Source organism: Haliotis rubra, unplaced genomic scaffold (genome assembly GCF_003918875.1).
Source record: "Haliotis rubra isolate DU_JTF1 unplaced genomic scaffold, ASM391887v1 Scf145, whole genome shotgun sequence".
NCBI lineage: Eukaryota > Metazoa > Mollusca > Gastropoda > Lepetellida > Haliotidae > Haliotis > Haliotis rubra.
Window position 1 is genome coordinate 216,116 of NW_025765392.1, and position 19,814 is coordinate 235,929.

General features: G+C 42.8%; 2 protein-coding genes across 2 annotated transcripts; both read left to right on the forward strand.

The window, feature by feature from the left end:
- Positions 1–6,318: 6,318 nt before the first annotated feature.
- LOC124269431 (golgin subfamily A member 6-like protein 7) lies at positions 6,319–8,778 on the forward strand. Its single transcript, XM_046704436.1, has 3 exons — positions 6,319–6,508; positions 6,833–7,168; positions 8,444–8,778. The coding sequence occupies exons 1-3, from the start codon at positions 6,319–6,321 to the stop codon at positions 8,776–8,778; spliced, it is 861 nt and encodes a 286-aa protein (XP_046560392.1).
- Positions 8,779–17,044: 8,266 nt separating this feature from the next.
- On the forward strand, positions 17,045–17,765 carry LOC124269475 (toll-like receptor 2). Its single transcript, XM_046704476.1, has one exon. The coding sequence runs from the start codon at positions 17,098–17,100 to the stop codon at positions 17,599–17,601; it is 504 nt and encodes a 167-aa protein (XP_046560432.1). The 5' UTR covers positions 17,045–17,097; the 3' UTR covers positions 17,602–17,765.
- Positions 17,766–19,814: the final 2,049 nt, after the last annotated feature.

Below are 19,814 nucleotides of genomic sequence, written 5' to 3' on the forward strand. Positions count from 1 at the left end.
AAACTCACTCACTCCTGCGTCTGAATTGGCCGTCGGTGTTGGCGCCTTGCACGGATGGTGTAGTGGCGTAGACGTCGTAGACGTTGAACTGTTCTCACAGATACACCACTGATAGCAAGTATAGTACAGGCTGTAATGATTTGTGGATGTAACCTGTGTCGGATGTGCATGGTTCGAATCCATCGGTCTTGACGTGAAAACGATCAAATGTGACATGTGGGTTCGAATCCCGGAAGGGACTCAGCCCCTCAAACTACTACAATTTGTACTACTGAGAAAGAGAAATCCCAAATATAGCGTATGTCTCATGCGACCACTTTCTAAACGGCATTCAGTCTATTCAATGTCATATTTATAGCATTGATAGTGTTGTCTTGACGCAGATGGGTTAGACCCACTCGTTTCAGTTATCACTCTGTCAATTATATTTAAGCAGGAAAATGAGCCAGAACAAGACTAAGCCTGAGGTGTTAGGGTCCACGGACAGGAAAAGTACAATGGTCTTATATTATCAAACATGTCAACCGAGTTCATACTGAGAGTGAAGCAAAGGTAATATATTATTTGTCCCAACAAATCCCTACTTTCTACAACCTAACTCCATGTTTGTCATTGACTATCACAATGAAGGCCTATCATGCGATCTGTAGCAGTGAATGGAGCCGAATGGCTGAGTGTACAATGACACCTGCTGGCCTTGGGCACACGTCTTGGTATAAAATAAATCCTATAATTAAGGTTGCATTGTCCATTACTTGTAGGCAGTCATTCATGACTGAAACTGTACAGGTCCAAACTATGTCATTAGAAACATTAACATAAAGATTGTGTTGTCCGCACACGAGCTGTTATCCTCGACTGACGGTTGATGTTATTTATTGTGCTTCATGATTTCCTACTTTATGGTTGACATCGCAGTCAGAACTGGTAAAAAGTAAAATACCAGGATACTGCTTTTCCTGTCTCATTATAACGTAAATACAAATTCAGAAAATGGTTTTATGCCACGTTTAGCAATATTCCAGCAGCTTCCCTGTGGGGCACAACTGAAACTGGCTTAAAAAATGTACCCATGTATTGCGATAGTAAGTTGTATCAGTGTGAATGTTTGTTTGATGTTTAGTGCCGCCCTTCTACAACCATCTGTAAAACATCTGGAACACAGAAATCAATGACTGAAATTACGAGCATATCTACATCATTTGCACTCTCTGATCACCTGACTAATGCTTTTTACGGATGTTGGATAGGGTATATAGGGTGCTGAATGAGGTGTGTTTGAATGTGTATAGAGGAATGTGGGATGTTGGATGGGGCATGTTGGGTCGGAATGAGGGATGTCGGAATGTGTATAGAGGAATTGCTAAAACGGGTTTGTTTGAATGCACATACACAGTGTTGATATAGGTTCACAATGTTATAATACAGTCGGAACACGGAAACATTGTATTACATATTGCATGTAATTTCAAAATGCATGTCACGGTATCCCTTTCCCGTAACTAGCACGAATCCCTACCGGATATCACACTCAATGTCCCGTCTATGTAAACACAATATAGCTAAACCTCTTGTAGCCAACACGACATTTTTATTACTACCATTAGTCAACTTAGATCATAAATATTATGACAGTCTCAACATCTGGAGGACGCGACCCAGATATTCAACATGTGAACAGGACGGGCACTTGTCGAATAAGCATGTAGTCAAAAGTTTGATCTTGCAACACCTTTTTTCAGTTAATGTTCAGCGAAATGCCTCCTAGCTTTGTAATGATGTCGATAGTACATGAGAATGCTTAACGTCATCAACGTCACCTGGTGTGAGTGAGTGAGTGAATGAGTGAGTGAGTATGGTTTTACGTCGCTTTTAGCAGTATTCCAGCGGTATGACGGCGGGGGACACCAAAAATGGACTTTATACATTGTACCCAATGGGGAATCGAACACGGGTATTGGGCGTGACGAGCGAACGCTTTAACCACTAGCTTATCCCCAACGCTCCAGGCGCAGCATGACGGACTATGGGTTAGTGATAATGATATTTATGATAATGTGCATATCTATAATTCACACACTGAAGCAATCTCAGAGCGCTACAGTATTACCACGGTCTATGCATTATGTGTACTCGATTGTCATTCTCAGCTCACTGGGAAGTATCGTACGCGAGCGAATGTCATTTCACGCCACAGTCAGCAACATACCAGGCGCACCACGGTGGACTGTGGGTTGATGTTGACAGACCTCGCCAAGCACTTGAACTGAACAGCAACCTCGACTGACATTGCCCCATTCACCTGGCAGTCTTTATGGATGAGTGAGTGAGTGGAGTGAGTGAGTGAGCGAGTGAGTTTAGTTTTACGCCGCACTCAGCAATATTCCAGCTATATGGCGGCGATCTGTAAATAATCGAATCTGGACCAGACAATCCAGTGATCAACATCATGAGCATCGATCTACGCATTTGGGAACCGATGACATGTGTCAACCAAGTCAGCGAGCCTGACCACCCGATCCCATTAGTCGCCTCTTACGACATATAACAGTGTAGAAAGAAAATGCATCACATAAAAGCCTTTATAAATCCCTTAGTCTACAAGATCAAAAATATGCCCTGACCGTTCATACCGTGCCCAGTGTCTGACTTGTGAATGTTTTACTATGTGTATGATACATGAACCAAGCAACGCCCGATGGGTGCAATACGACAACACCAGCAAAACAGGCTGCAAGGGGCATGAGTGTGTTCACGTACAACTAATACGACTACAGGTGGAAAGTCCTTGCCCTTCTCTGCCAGTCAGATACGTTACAAACTGTCGGATAATACTGTCTGACGTTTTGTTGCTGGCAGTTTCTGCATACTTGTATTTAGAGAGAATAATTACAATATTCATATATACCACACGTTTATTGGACCAAATGCCCCTGGATCAATTAATGAGCCTTCCCCTTAAGTTTGTCATGTGGGAAAAACGTTGAGAAATCAAATGTTTTGATAGAAATAACTCAGTCAGTTTCTGAAAGTGTAACAATTTTAGCAAACCTTTTGATGTTTTAATAATCCACATGGTATTAATTCCGCTTGTCTCCCTAAATATAAGTCCTTCTTTGATACTATTACGCATTACGATTAATCTTTGAGACAGGGAACCTGTGAAGATCCGGGTTAGAATTGGTCTTCAGTAACCCATGTCGTAAGAGCATGGCTTGCTGAAGACTTATTCTTACCCGAGTCTTCAAGAAAACATTAAATAAAAATACTCTAAATACACTTTTGATAGGAATTATCTTTGTCTTTCAGTGGCATTTAGAAGTTGTACATTGATGTCCAAGATATTTTTATGGATTAAACTTCTTTTTTAATTTCTCTCACAACGTTTCGAGACCATTCCAGGTCCCTTCATCAGGTGAACTGGCAGTTAGGACTATGACGTCGTCACTATGACGTCATAACTGAGTTATGACGTCACAATGCAAGTGACATCACAGTACACTAGGGAGAGTACTGTATAAGTGAGTTTGAAGAGTTAATTACATAATGATGAAATTCATGCTAAATAATAGAGTTGAAAGTTGAATTGTCAATACACAACAACTGCTAATTACACAAAGGTTACTTGATAGCAGGCTTTCCAAAAAGAATAGTAGACTCGTTTTTTTCTTGTATCTAAAGTTCATCAAAAGTTCATCAAAAGTTAATCAAGAGGTCCCACGCACTTGGCAGGTTACACCTTGATCACGATTAATTGCTGGTTTATGTCTCCTTATCTCGACAGCTTCCTGTAGTTTTCTCCGACGCCAGTCATTGTTATTTCTCGAAATCACCCTAATATCATTCCACATGATTACATGACTTGGGTTATTTGCCTTGTGCTCCGATATAGCTGACTTATCATTTTGTTTGCATACTGATGACTTGTGTTCAGCAACCCGGGTGTTAATGGGCCTGGTCATAGTCCTAACTGCCAGTTCACCTGATGAAGGGACCTGGAATGGTCTCGAAACGTTGTGAGAGAAATTAAAAAAGACGTTTAATCCATAAAAATATCTTGGAATTATCTTTGCCTGACACACAACAGTTATTCTTTTACATATCAAGTTTATAATGATATAGAACGACGTATATTACTGTGCCTACCAAATGTTGTGTTCTATACTCAACTTGTATTTAGAGTATTTGTTTAACAAATACTGCCATCTGGACGTAACAAACAGCATTATATAATCTCATTCGTTGACTGTATTGCAGTCAAACAAATGTTTATTCTGCTATAGCTGTTACTGCATTCCACATTTGATAAGATACAGAACCAAGTTGAAGTGCTGTGGAGAAGTGCCATGGAGAAGTGGTATAGAGAAGTGCCATGGAGAAGTGCCATGGAGAAGTGGTATAGAGAAGTGCCATTGAGAAGTGGTATAGAGAAGTGCTATGTTGTTGTATGTGTGAAGTGGGCAACCCAGCCCAACTTCCTGATGACACTGTAGGGTGAGAAGGGCAGGTTTATGTCACACGACAGCAACCCAGTTGTCATAAACAATGAACTGCATGACTCATAAATAGCCCATTGTCAAACAGTGCTAGATAGAGATATCACGGTGGGCCTGGGACTGTGGGAATTGCAGGTTTCAATTACACATTATGACAATGGGTCATAATTTACTCTACAAATGAGCAACACAGTCCAAGAGCTTGGGGTAATGGCGGAAATATGTGAGACATGGCAATGCGTATTTTTTAGTATAGTCATTAAAGGAATACTCCACCTTATGATACAATACACCACATTTGATACAGACATCAACACAATGTTGATTTTGACAATATATCAAGTGTGCATTTAGAATTGAATATATCTGAATATTCTATGGAAAGATGAGTAGTATACTTGAACGGCACTAGATGGTTTCGCTGGCAAGGTGGCAGCACAAAAGTATGATACCAATTACCAACAACACTGAAAAACTCACTATGGTTATAAAGATATTAAGCAAAGATAACAGTCTCCGTGCCAACAATTTATAGGTCATGTTTAATCAGACTGTTAACTGCTATGATCTATGATAAATAAAATGGGATTTGTGTGGTAAAAGCAAATAAGATATCTTCACAGCTTAAGTCCTTGCCAAACGTGAAACATGTCCTGTCCGGATGTGGATGTTTACCTCAATGGTGACTTTCTGGATGAGAGGGGGCAGGGGCAGTCTCCCTCTGTAGCTCTGAGGTCAGCCCATCGGGGGTAGCAGTGGTTGAAGCGTCTTCTCGTCACAACAAAGACATGCGTCGGATGCCCCACACAGATATTCACGGTGACATTGTCGACATGTGGGTAAAAGCTGCATAAAACAATGCTCACTGACTTAGATGAAAGTCCCAGACGAAAATGTTTGCTACTTCCACTGATTGTATTATAAGTCAGTGTCAAAACAAATACCTTTAAACAGGAAACGGACTGAGACAGGAGTGGTGTGACAAGTCAGTTGTGTCAATATTGGGTGTCACCACCATTTGTGTTGATACATTTCTTTGTATATTGGGAAAAGGCGACAATAAGCAATGTACTTGTACCCAATCCCTTCGTCATTATGGACAATAAATTATGTTTAAAACAAAGGTACTTGCACCTGTATAGAAACATAACAAATAAATATTATAATATATTTTGGAAAAGAAAAACAACAGTTTATAAAATACCATAAGATAATGTCTTTCACTTTCTATTTGCTTTTTCAGATAGCGCATTATTTTATTTCATTTCATTCCTTTCATCTTTAGCTAACTTGTTGACACGATCACTATGCTCATCTTTGACACACAATAAACAGATTCATAAGTATGCGGTTATGAACTGCTGTGTGGGAAGAGCGAGAAGATGTTGCCTCCCAAACACTGTCGGGATGCTCCTGGAACTTGCAAAGTATCGACCTCCTTCCCTGCAGACAATGTACGAGCGGGATGACTGTGTTGCACATGATCCAGGATACTTAAAAACAGACATGCTTACATAATGTTAACGTGAAGTTATATGGATCTTTCCGCGTGAATAAATGTGCTGTATCATTTTCCAGTACACGTTTAGGATGCCTATAGGCATCCGTGTGGTCATCTGGAAGTTGATGGACTTCATATACCTTGAAGTTGTTTCAGAGACGCATTGCCACACTAGGCCAGACCGAGGAGTTAACACACAACATGGAGAGACGTCAGAGACGCATTGCCACACTAGGCAAGCCCGAGGAGTTAACACACAACATGGAGACACTTCAGAGACGCATTGCCACACTAGGCCAGACCGAGGAGTTAACACACAACATGGAGAGACTTCAGAGGCGCATTGCCACACTAGGCCAGACCGAGGAGTTAACACACAACATGGAGAGACTTCAGAGACGCATTGCTACACTAGGCCAGACCGAGGAGTTAACACACAACATGGAGAGACGTCAAAGACGCATTGCCACACTAGGCCAGACCGAGGAGATAACACACAACACGGAGAGACGTCAGAGACGCATTGCCACACTAGGCCAGACCGAGGAGTTAACACACAACATGGAGAGACGTCAGAGACGCATTGCCACACTAGGCCAGACCGAGGAGTTAACACACAACATGGAGAGACGTCAGAGACGCATTGCCACACTAGGCCAGACCGAGGAGTTAACACGCAACATGGAGAGACGTCAGAGACGCATTGCCACACTAGGCAAGCCCGAGGAGTTAACACACAACTTGGAGAGACTTCAGAGACGCATTGCCACACTAGGCCAGACCGAGGAGTTAACACACAACATGTAGACACTCCAAAGACGCATTGCCACACTAGGCCAGACCGAGGAGTTAACATACAACATGGAGAGACGTCAGAGACGCATTGCCACACTAGGCAAGCCCGAGGAGTTAACACACAACATGGAGAGGCTTCAGAGACGCATTGCAACACTAGGCAAGCCCGAGGAGTTAACACACAACACGGAGAGACTTCAGAGACGCATTGCCACACTAGGCCAGACCGAGGAGTTAACACACAACATGGAGAAACTTCAGAGACGCATTCCCACACTAGGCCAGACCGAGGAGTTAACACACAACATGGAGAGACTTCAGAGACGCATTCCCACACTAGGCCAGACCGAGGAGTTAACACACAAGATGGAGAGACGTCAGAGACTCATTGCCACACTAGGCCAGAACGAGGAGATAACACACAACATGGAGAAACTTCAGAGACGCATTGCCACACTAGGCCAGATCGAGGAGTTAACACACAACATGGAGAGACTTCAGAGACGCATTGCCACACTAGGCCAGACCGAGGAGTTAACACACAAGATGGAGAGACGTCAGAGACTCATTGCCACACTAGGCCAGAACGAGGAGATAACACACAACATGGAGAGACTTCAGAGACGCATTGCCACACTAGGCCAGATTGACACACAATAAACAGATTCATAAGTATGCGGTTATGAACTGCTGTGTGGGAAGAGCGAGAAGATGTTGCCTCCCAAACACTGTCGGGATGCTCCTGGAACTTGCAAAGTATCGACCTCCTTCCCTGCAGACAATGTACGAGCGGGATGACTGTGTTGCACATGATCCAGGATACTTAAAAACAGACATGCTTACATAATGTTAACGTGAAGTTATATGGATCTTTCCGCGTGAATAAATGTGCTGTATCATTTTCCAGTACACGTTTAGGATGCCTATAGGCATCCGTGTGGTCATCTGGAAGTTGATGGACTTCATATACCTTGAAGTTGTTTCAGAGACGCATTGCCACACTAGGCCAGACCGAGGAGTTAACACACAACATGGAGAGACGTCAGAGACGCATTGCCACACTAGGCAAGCCCGAGGAGTTAACACACAACATGGAGACACTTCAGAGACGCATTGCCACACTAGGCCAGACCGAGGAGTTAACACACAACATGGAGAGACTTCAGAGACGCATTGCCACACTAGGCCAGACCGAGGAGTTAACACACAACATGGAGAGACTTCAGAGACGCATTGCCACACTAGGCCAGACCGAGGAGTTAACACACAACATGGAGAGACGTCAGAGACGCATTGCCACACTAGGCCAGACCGAGGAGTTAACACACAACACGGAGAACACACAACACTAGGCCAGACCGAGAGTTAACACACAACATGGAGAGACGTCAGAGACGCATTGCCACACTAGGCCAGACCGAGGAGTTAACACACAACATGGAGAGACGTCAGAGACGCATTGCCACACTAGGCCAGACCGAGGAGTTAACACACAACATGGAGAGACGTCAGAGACGCATTGCCACACTAGGCAAGCCCGAGGAGTTAACACACAACATGGAGAGACTTCAGAGACGCATTGCCACACTAGGCCAGACCGAGGAGTTAACACACAACATGTAGACACTCCAAAGACGCATTGCCACACTAGGCCAGACCGAGGAGTTAACATACAACATGGAGAGACGTCAGAGACGCATTGCCACACTAGGCAAGCCCGAGGAGTTAACACACAACATGGAGAGGCTTCAGAGACGCATTGCAACACTAGGCAAGCCCGAGGAGTTAACACACAACACGGAGAGACTTCAGAGACGCATTGCCACACTAGGCCAGACCGAGGAGTTAACACACAACATGGAGAAACTTCAGAGACGCATTCCCACACTAGGCCAGACCGAGGAGTTAACACACAACATGGAGAGACTTCAGAGACGCATTGCCACACTAGTTAACACACTGGAGCGTCAGAGACCGAGGAGTTAACACACAACATGGAGAGACGTCAGAGACGCATTGCCACACTAGGCCAGACCGAGGAGTTAACACACAACATGGAGAGACTTCAGAGACGCATTGCCACACTAGGCCAGACCGAGGAGTTAACACACAACATGGAGAGACTTCAGAGACGCATTGCCACACTAGGCCAGACCGAGGAGTTAACACACAACATGGAGAGACTTCAGAGACGCATTGCCACACTAGGCCAGACCGAGGAGTTAACACACAACATGGAGAGACTTCAGAGACGCATTGCCACACTAGGCCAGACCGAGGAGTTAACACACAACATGGAGAAACTTCAGAGACGCATTGCCACACTAGGCCAGACCGAGGAGTTAACACACAACATGGAGAGACGTCAGAGACGCATTGCCACACTAGGCCAGACCGAGGAGTTAACACACAACATGGAGAGACGTCAGAGACGCATTGCCACACTAGGCCAGACCGAGGAGTTAACACACAACATGGAGAGACTTCAGAGACGCATTGCCACACTAGGCCAGACCGAGGAGTTAACACACAACATGGAGAGACGTCAGAGACGCATTGCCACACTAGGCAAGCCCGAGGAGTTAACACACAACATGGAGACACTTCAGAGACGCATTGCCACACTAGGCCAGACCGAGGAGTTAACACACAACATGGAGAGACTTCAGAGGCGCATTGCCACACTAGGCCAGACCGAGGAGTTAACACACAACATGGAGACACTTCAGAGACGCATTGCCACACTCAACCACTCACACCGAATTCCTCTCTCCCGGTCGCCAAATGTTCTGCGCTGTCGTTCTTCAAGATGTGCATATAATACTAAGGGAAAAACGTAATTGCTTGATGTAGAGTTCAAGGAAAATATATTTTCTTCAATGATGCATCTTTCAATACATGTAAAGGAAGACACGTCAGCGACTTTAGGGTCATGAGTCAATAACATGTGCGTATGGATGCATGGTGTTCAGATAATAGACAATATAATTTTAATCCAATAATTTTGACAGCTACTTTTGTGATATATTAAATTTCGATTCCGAACGAGCCCCAAATGTCTGTTGATTCCGAATCTGAAACTAAAACTTAAGGAGATATCAGTCCATAAAAGAACCTGGTGAGAGACCAACAAACAATAAAGAAATGTGATGTCCGTGTAGCCAACAGGTTTATAGTACTTCGTAGTGCCTTCTGTCAAAATATAGCACACCTCTTCCCACCACTGATACAATTTCTTTCAATTGGAACATTGTTACACAGGTAATGTAACATAAGCCTTAGTGTAATATGCGTGAATAACCATGAACAATGATTTATATACCTTTGGAAGAGCCTGTGGAAGTCTACGTCTCATGGACTCCCTCCCATCCACCCCAACCTGCACCCCCAGTTCTATGAGATAAGGGACACGGTTATTTCTGAAGGAGGGTTTAATCAATAATATTGAGTCCTAAATGTCTAGGTCGTTCAATCAATTGACTTGGCTGTCTGAAGTGAACGGGTACATGGCTGTTTCTACATACTGTTGTGGAGGTAAGTTCATGACAGGTAGGTGTGCCGACAGGCAGTTTATTTAATTTAACGATACCAGCTTTTCAGTCACAAACCCGAGGGCCATATTGTTTTTAAATATCAAGAAAAAGGGAGATTTGGAAGGGATGTACACGGTCGTGTTGCTGGCTTGACTCGGTCGGTTCTCGGCCAATGCAGACATGAATGCATGTCTGCGCCAAAGCGTTTATTGCTTACACCAGCAATGGCGACATGTGAACGAGTCAGCTAGTTAGCGACAATGAAGACAGGTGTAAAAGAATATTTGTATTCTTAACGACAGGTGGGTGTAGCAGTGGGCTCCAAAGGTGGGCTTTTTCAATCATCTTCCGTCCACTAAGCCTCTTAGACTAACATCTAGTCTCTGAATGAACATATTATATTACAGAAGAACTGATTCCTAAATTCTAACCATAAAATATAATAAAAATGACCCCAGAGACGTTATTCATTTTCAGAGACTTAACACAATCTGCAGAGCTACACTTGCTTGGAATATCAGTAAAGATCCTTTTCATTCAACATTGGTAATGTTGACTTGCTAAAGCAATATTAGGTTTCAAGGTCTGTCTGACAGATTGTAATCGCCTAGGTGCGCTGATCCGGCTGGTCCAACCTTAACGTGACAGTGTTTGCTACACATTACATGTTTGTGCAGGCGGTACATGCTACTTTTGGACATACAGACAGTTAACCAGAACACCCTGGTAGTGGTGGGGTCAGCTGATCGTTCATTTCAGGTCTCTCTGTTCACGTTTTCCAATCAGTTGACCCGGATGACTTGATGTCGAATTATGGTCAATCAGACCATATGCATAGGCGCTTGACTCTGATATGTTTATAAGTTTGACCTATATATATAAGATATAAGAAAGGTGTGTCAGTAAATCGAAACAAAATGGCGGCCCGGCTCGGCTCGGCTGGGTTTCGGTCTGACAAACGCTTCCATCGCTTTGACCGTTGAATAAACTGCACAATTTATGCTCAGTTGACCTCTGTAAAGTACCTTGCGTATCACTAACCTGGTGATTTTATTCTCATTTAAAGCTTTCAATAATTTTGCCGTCCATTCTCGCACGAAGTCAGGACATATGCCCGGAAGTAAACAAATCGCAGGCTACAGACCCGCACCTAATAGTAGAGCGAGTCAACACGACAAGCATGGCGCAGACGGCCATTACAGAACCAATCCACGTATCATCCACTGGGCATCCACTGAGAAGATGTTGGACAGTCTAGTTAAATTCTTTGCTCAATCTACATTTCATATTTATAATTTGACACAAAATGACACATTGACGGTTATGTGTTGTAAGTGACTAGTTTTGAGCAGCAAACATAAAGTATTCTGTTTCACTTTTCAGGCTAGCCGACTTCATCCCAGCGAATAACTCAGCAGGGCTGCTCTTCTCAACCCACTGCACATAAGCTCATTGCAGTGGTCGTTCAAAGAACCTTCCCTGTGAAAAACTGAGCCTTTGCCGTATTTATCAGGAGTTCTGACACGCTTCACAAGACTGAGTGAGTGAGTATGGTTTTACGTCGCTTTTACCAATATTCCAGCAACATCACGACAGGGGACAATCGAACCCATGTGGTAGTATACACAACGGGGGTACGGTACCACAAAGCAAAATTCCTATGTAAAAGTAATAGGGAAAAGACGAAAGGGTGCATCTCCACTCAACATTTGAATATATAGGGACACTCTTTGTTTGCATTGTTGTTTTTTTCTTCACGATCCCAGTAGTCCATCCAACCCCAAGACAGGTATACGGAAAGCAAAAATGGAGTCCACCGCAGAAAAACAACAACAGTATGTTGATGGGGTTTGGACCACTCTCGTGTTGTTTCTCCATCGGCGAAGGTGCACTCGAATTAGAGATACACTAGGTACATAGGTATAGAACACAACAAAATGCCCGGAACCAAGCTATCGCGCAAATCCTACGCCAAGATCCGATTGGGTCGTTTGTCCCTTCAGGAAGCAAAGAGGAAGTACCACATATCGCATGTCCGATACATGCGAATCCGTGGCAGCTCCGAGAGAACTCCTGACATGGGCAAAGTCTTTGAGAGACTGCTGGAGAAGTGTCCCCACGTATTGCTTTCTGACCGAGAGAAACAAATCGTGGAGAAATCGGGACACACCTTCTACGAGCACTACCAGATACCTCGCCAGTTTCTGGACCTGTATGTGCTGTACTTTCGCCAATTCGTCGAAGATGGCAAAATAGTGGATTTCGTCTTCTTCTACCCACCCAACCAATTTCGACCCACGACAGGCAAACTCCGCATCGTTCTCGCGGATGACTACTGCCGCCCAGCAGAACCCAAGTCCCGGAAGCTATCGGGACAAGCAGATCCGCCACGGGGACGGGGACGGCATACCACCCCTTTGCCCAACTACGACGGACCCAAGGATATGGAAGTGGCAGCCCCTCCATGCAGCGAACATCGAAAAGCCACAGACGTTCGGAAGGAATTTACACGTGCCAAAAGTTTGCCGTAGCGAAATACGAAGGGAAGAACCGACTGTTGCTGCTACTGGATTCGCCATCGACTGGAGAAAAAATAATTCCGGTGTACGGCTAGAGGATATGAGAAAAGGTTCGAGACGCCGGCGGAATAGAACACCTACGTTTGGTGGGTGGACCATTTCGGTGCAGGCTGGGCAAAATCTGCCAATCGCCCATATCGAAGAGGAAAGACGATCGAGAAGTCAAGTTGCTGCTCCCAGAGACCGAGCGGCAATAGCTTTTTCTATCAAGAAACAAAAGAAAAAAAGACAGCACCATAAAAACAAAACAAAAACAAACAACAAAACAAAGATAGACTGGTGTCTGTAGCATACAGCTAGAAACAAATAGTCCCACCAGGGATACAGAATAGAATACCTTTCGCGTACCCAACGATATACATTCTGCTGCGATTTGCAAACCGTTTTGCTGTATCGGTGCCAAAGTGGCCTAGTATACGAGCTGGTTGGTCTATTGGTCCTTCCCCAGCCATTTCTAGTAGCTTTTCGTCCACAGAAGAATACTCCATGGGGTTCTCTTTCCAGTATGCAGCCTCTGCTTTGTCGAATTCCTCTCTTGTACATGATATGCATTGCTGCAAAACTATGTAGTTCTATATACTATATTTCAAATTGCGGACACATATATATATTTTTTTCTACAGCATGTGGTGGGGGTCCATATGTTTCGGCATCTCGTAGTCATGTTTGTGGGTTGGTGTTGGGTGGTGGGCGGCAGCCGGCGTTGTGCTGGCATGCTTCCAGGTCTTGTAGATGACATTCCATACAAACAAGGCGGCAAGCGAAAGGTAGGTCCACTTTTGGGACGATTCCACCTTCTGCAGCACCTTCTCGATATCCGACAGCGTATCCTCCTCCTCGTTGACACTTTCTATTTCCTCCCGGAATTCGTTGACGTCCTTGTCCGGCCTCGACAAGATGTCGACCAACAAATTCGTCGTTTGCTGCACACCAGCCGACAACGTATTTGCGGTTTGCTCCGCACGAGCCTCGAGCCTCCCCAGACGATAGTAGAAGTCATGGTCGGTCGACCACTTTGGAGCTGTCTCGCTAGCAGACAAGATGTCCGCCGGTTCTGTGACAGTCGGAGCTATCTCTTCGTCGGGCGATAGGGTTGAAGGTTCTACAACAGGCTCTTGCCATAGTTCGTACAGCCTTGTGGACCCAATACCAAAGCGCTTTTTGACCTCGCTCGATGGGAGCACACAGTGAAGGGAGCGTATTTCTTGGATCTGGTCAGAAGACAAACCTCTTTTTGGTGGCATGGTTTATTTTTCGTGGGTATATATATCCCATCCTTCGATATGTCTATATCGAAATCCTAATCCTATCCCAATCCTCTCCCAGGGAAAAATGTTTGTTTGTCTTCCCTTTGTATTTTGCTACGGCGAACTTTTGGCACGTGTAGATTCCTTCCGGAAGATACAAGACTCTTTCTCGCTGCATGGACAATTAACCGACAACTCGTTGACGAGGTGTTGGTAGCGCAGGCACCAGAAGAGGCAGTCGTCGTCGTACAGGTTCTTTATGTATGAGAGAAATTAGTGGATTGGGATTTCTTTCAGAACCTCGAGTGGAAGTCGATCCTCCTGTGGTGGAATGATCTCCGCACAATAGCTGTCTTCATTTGACTTGAGATGTAATGAGAGATTGTGAGATAATAGACAAGAGTCAGCTCCCCTTATTACATAAGAAAAAGACTGAAGATTCTCCAACCCCCTATATACTGGAAAAGTCCATAGGGTTGTAGTTTCATGCAGTACCTTCCATATCCCTGACTTAATGTAGCACTATACTGCACGACACCACAAACACACAAGCCTCAGCCCTCAAATGTAGTTACCTGCCCTCGTATTGGTAATTTTCGATGCAATATCATACCCGTGAAGATCCGGGCTAGAAATGGTCTTCAGCAACCTGTGCTTGTCGTAAGTGGCGACTAATGGGATCGGGTGGTCAGGCTCGATGACATGCCATGGTATCCCAATTTGGTCCAGATTCGATTATTTACAGACGCTGCAATGTAGCTGGAATATTGCTGAGTGGTGTTAAACAACAATCAAACCAAATCATTCAATATCAAATACATACTCAACATTTTATTGATTTCTTGGTATTTTCATTTGCTTGACTTCTTATACAGGTAAGCGATAATGACTGTATGAATGTGTTTCTTACATTATAAAGTGTAATAATAATTTTGCTAAAATAATATATCCGATGAACGACGCCCATGCATTTTCGTTGTTGTTTCAGACACAATGTTGAGGACTCTCCTTGTTTTCCTGACATTTACATTGTGCCAAGGAAATGAACAGATTTGTGCAGTGCATTATGACAAGCAATATGGAGGTTTGTTTGCTGACTGTACTGGAAGAAAACTTCAACAAGTCCCAGACTACCTTCCGGAAAATATAAAAGCCCTGGATATGAGTGAAAATGATCTGAGAATTCTAAAAAATAACACATTTAACAAGTTTATGAAGCTCATCTATCTTAATATCAACATGAACCCGCTGTCAGAGTTGGAACCAGAGGCATTCAGGGGCCTGTTTAATCTCATCAAACTTCTCCTTGCTCGGAACAAATTGCGATCAGACAACGTGTCTTTCCCTGAGGAAGTCTTCCGTGACCTTGTGAGTTTGAACACTCTAAATCTTGAAAAAACTGAAATGAGTTCATATCCGGATTGGGTGTTTCCTCCTCTCGTCAAGCTCCACAGTCTGTATATCGACTCAGTTCCTCATCCTTTGTTTGGTCCAGGATTCTCTAAACTAGCAAATCTGACAGTACTCCAGATGGACTCCAGGTTTATATATGGAGGCGAATGTTCAACAGAAAAATTAAGAAATGAAACATTTCAGAGTTTAAATGAAACAAAGCTTGAGGTTTTGGTTTTAAATCATTGTGGTATAAAAGACTGTGAGCCAGGCGTTCTAGTGCCACTAATGTTCCTAAAAGAGTTGGAACTAACCCACAATCAAATAGGAAACCACAACGCTTTACGTCTTCTCCATCCCTTTGTAAATCGGAATATGACCAAAATTTGGTTCAATGGTACATATAAGTACGAAGTGCAACATGAAAAAGAACTTCTTGATAGAGCCCTAACTAAAGAAAGTATGCGTTATCTGACTAAAATATGTGTCACTGAAGTATCTTTGAAAGATAACCACTTATACTTGGTCGAATATGCAGCAGTCTACATAGATCCGTTTGAAAGTTGTTTGAAAGTTCTAGATGTGTCTGAAAACTATTTTGCTGGGGATCTTGGTGTACTATTTTTCATTGTCAGATTTTCCAACCTTGAATATTTCGATTGCAGCCTGCAGAGAATAGACGGTGACTTTCCAAGGACCCAAAGTTATGAATCATTAAGTAAGAACATAACAGTAACAGTCATATTGCCTCCTAAACTTGGATATCTTGGTTTAACTGATATATCAGGAGGTTCACACACCGTCCAAGAAATCGTATTTAATAACACCCACAATCTTGAAACTGTCCTCCTTGCTTCTAACTCTTTGTTTGGTTTAACGCACTTGAGGGGTTTAGAAAATGTTAGCAATGTTGATTTATCAGGAAACAAGTTTGACAATGTGTTTAATTTTCACTCATTTGAAAATGCAACACACTTATCATTGCGAAATTGCAAGTTACAGTTTTCCCCTATATCTTTCAGAGACAATAATGTATTCAGTCCTCTGAAATCAATACAATATTTGGATGTTTCAATGAATGAACTCACTGATATACCTCTTCGTCCAATTTCAAATACAATCATCCATCTAAAACTATCTCACAATGAGTTTGAGACCCTTCCCATTGAAACCATTGATTATCCACGGCTTATCCTTATCGACATGTCCTTCAATCTGATTGGACAGTTGGATAAAGTCACAAGAATGAAACTGGATTTGTCATTCGAAAAGAACAACCTCAGACTTATTCTCAAAGGGAACACCTTTTCGTGTAGCTGTGAAAATCTGGACTTCATTCTTTGGTTGGTGGATACACCTGTCATTTACGAGACTGACAGAAACTTCCCTTGCATTCTGGATAATGGCACAATGACAGGAACTGTGGATGTGGCCCAACATCATGAGAGATTGTTTCGCTACTGTACAGGCAAACTGATGCTTAGCATCACAGTTACATTAATGGTGGTATTGTTTACTTCAATTATTGCAGTATACATAGTCTCCAATAATCCAATGCGATATCGTAATGCTTTGCTGAAACTCTTTGGGTTGGGCATCCAATATTTAACACCCAAAGATTTTTATTTCACCCTCTTTGTCGCGTATTGTGAGGCTGACATTCCTTTCGTCTATCGGAAAGTACGACCAGAGCTGGAACTGTGTAATCAGCCTGTGCGTCTGTTTCTGAAGGATCGGGATGTTCTTCCAGGCGTTCCTATCGCCGACGGTATTATTTGCGGTATCACGTACAGCTGGAAGTCTGTTCTGGTGATTTCAGATGACTTCCTTCAAGATTGTTCTCAATGGTCACACTTTACCATTGATGCAGCACTTTACTCGGTAACGGATCTGATTCCTAACCGGATCATTTTGTTACTTGTGGGCCCCGTGCAGGTGGAGGACCTGCCTGAGCGTCTGCTGAATGTTGTAGAGGAGAAGTGCATATTGCGTGCAGAGGATTACCAGGACAGGGACGAGACTCTGTGGAAGGATCTTAGAAAAACTGCTGGAATATAAAATGACAAAAGGTTTTAGTACGACATAGTAATGACAATAGCAAGAGTGTTCTTATACAGTACAACCAGAAATTATTGAGAATTTAAGATGGTATTTTTTTTTTTTCACTCATTACTCACGTATCAAATGTGAATATTAGTAGAACATAACTCCAGATTCAAAGACAGGTAAACAGTTAGTATTTTGTCAAGTCACCATGGGCAGCAATGCAGGCTTCAGTGCGGCGGGGCATACTACTGATCGAAGAAGTTAGAAAGTCGTGGTCCATGCTGTCGCAATATCGGACCACCTCTTTGTTCATTTCAGCAATATTTGTCAGATTTTTCTTATTGACACTTTTCTTCATAAGTCCCCAAACATTTTCTATTGGATTTAGGTCAGGGCTATAGCTTGACCAATCTAATAATCTCAGATTTCGGGTCCGAAACCAGGCCTGTGAATGCTTTGAACGATGCTTTGGGTCGTTGTCCTGCTGGAAAATCCAAAAACTTCCATAGAACACGTGAGCAGATGGAATGTCCCTCGAGAATATCTGTGTACCGCTCACTGTTCATATTCCCTTCAAATACACAGAGGAGCGTTGCCCCTAACACAGATATGCCACCCCACACGTTAAATTTCGGACTGTACTTTTGGCGCTGATACAAAGGTTTTTCAGCCACACAGAACTTTCATCTAAGAAAATCACATTGTCCCAGTTAAAATTTCTATGCTGTAAGCACCAGTTCAACCTTCGCTCCTTTTCTTCAGGTTTCATGATCGGTGATGGAATTCCTCGACTTTTCTGCCAACCCATTGCATGCAACTCAGTTCTAATTGTCTCCTTACAGACAGCCACAGTTCCTCTAATCAATCATATCCAGCCTTAAGTTTTCTAAACTCTTTCGTTTGTTTTTAGAAACAAGAATACAAAGCCGCCTCCTGTCACCGACAGTCAATTTTATTGGCCTACCTGCGCCTCCCTGGTGCTCAATGCCATATCCATTTGCAATTTTTTTCCAAACACAATAAACAGTGGACAAAGGGATGGTTGTTCTACTTGAAATCACTTTAGCTGATCTGATGTCCTTGTTATAATACTCTAAAATCAACTTCCTCTTCTCTAAATCATCCATACTGAGGATAACTGAAAATGCCGTCAAACAAAGGGGGATAACTCTTCACAAACTAATGAAAAAGGATTAACGGAGTTGTCTCTCTTGAATGAAACCAAGCACTTGATAGCTGGTCAAGGTTGTTTATACTAGAAATCCAATTAAACATATTCCTAAATTTCTCAATAATTTCTGGTCATACTATATTTCCAGAAATATTCAGGAAACAGGAGTTGAAAACTAAATGCATCATCCTAGAAATATAAAAGTTTCAGTTGTACACCTATAACTTAAGATTATTGTCATGCATTTATAGGTATCGTTATATATTCTGAGTTTGTACCAACATTTCGTGCACGTGCTCTATCGTGTCCACTCAGTTTTTCTGTGCAAATTGACCCTGAGTGACGGTTACAAAGGGAATGTTCATAATGTGTGTGTGTGTTAGTGTGTGTGTGTGTGTGTGTGTGTTAGTGTTTGGTGATGATGATTTTTATGGAGAAGCATGTACAATACGAATGCAATACGAAAAATCTAATATTTATTCAGATAGCTTCAACAATTGCTTCAGTTATATTCAGTGTACTACATGAAGCCGGAATGCACATGTTAACTTGCAGTCGTAACGTTATTGATTTTTTTGTAGTTATTGAAAGAATTCTCTCTGTTTCATTTCACAGTTGAGAAGTAATGTTTTGTGTTCCAAAAATTGATGATTTTGAAAATATCTGTTGATCATTGTCAGTCTGGAGCTGAGGAAATGAAATGTGTGACAACAGTAAAAGTGATTAAACAAATTTCAAAATGTTAAGGAATATCATTTTCTTTTCACTATTATAAGGCGATATGTTCTTTCAGTGGTTACAGTGACCCACCTCTTGTGTTTCCGTGTGTTTCTCACAGCTAATCTTTATCAGGTGTAGATGTACATGTGTATAATAATGTTCCTGTATATTGATTTGGGGTTCTTTGTTTTCATGCCCAAACATACATGTCAGTTCGTCGAGTATATATTCCATGTCCATTGTCATCAATCATATCTGATACTTTGCTGTGTGCAGTTATGGTAGAAAAAGAATAATTATTTGCAATAGTTTATTCTCATATTTCACCACCCTA

Coding starts and splice junctions, on each gene's coding strand:
- LOC124269431 (XM_046704436.1), top strand. CDS start 6,319: ATGGAGAGACTTCAGAGGCGCATTGCCACACTAGGCCAGACCGAGGAG. Junction 6,509..6,832: donor AACACACAACACGGAGAGAC/GTCAGAGACGCA, acceptor TTGCCACACTAG/GCCAGACCGAGGAGTTAACA. Junction 7,169..8,443: donor AACACACAAGATGGAGAGAC/GTCAGAGACTCA, acceptor TTGCCACACTAG/GCCAGACCGAGGAGTTAACA.
- LOC124269475 (XM_046704476.1), top strand. CDS start 17,098: ATGCGATATCGTAATGCTTTGCTGAAACTCTTTGGGTTGGGCATCCAA.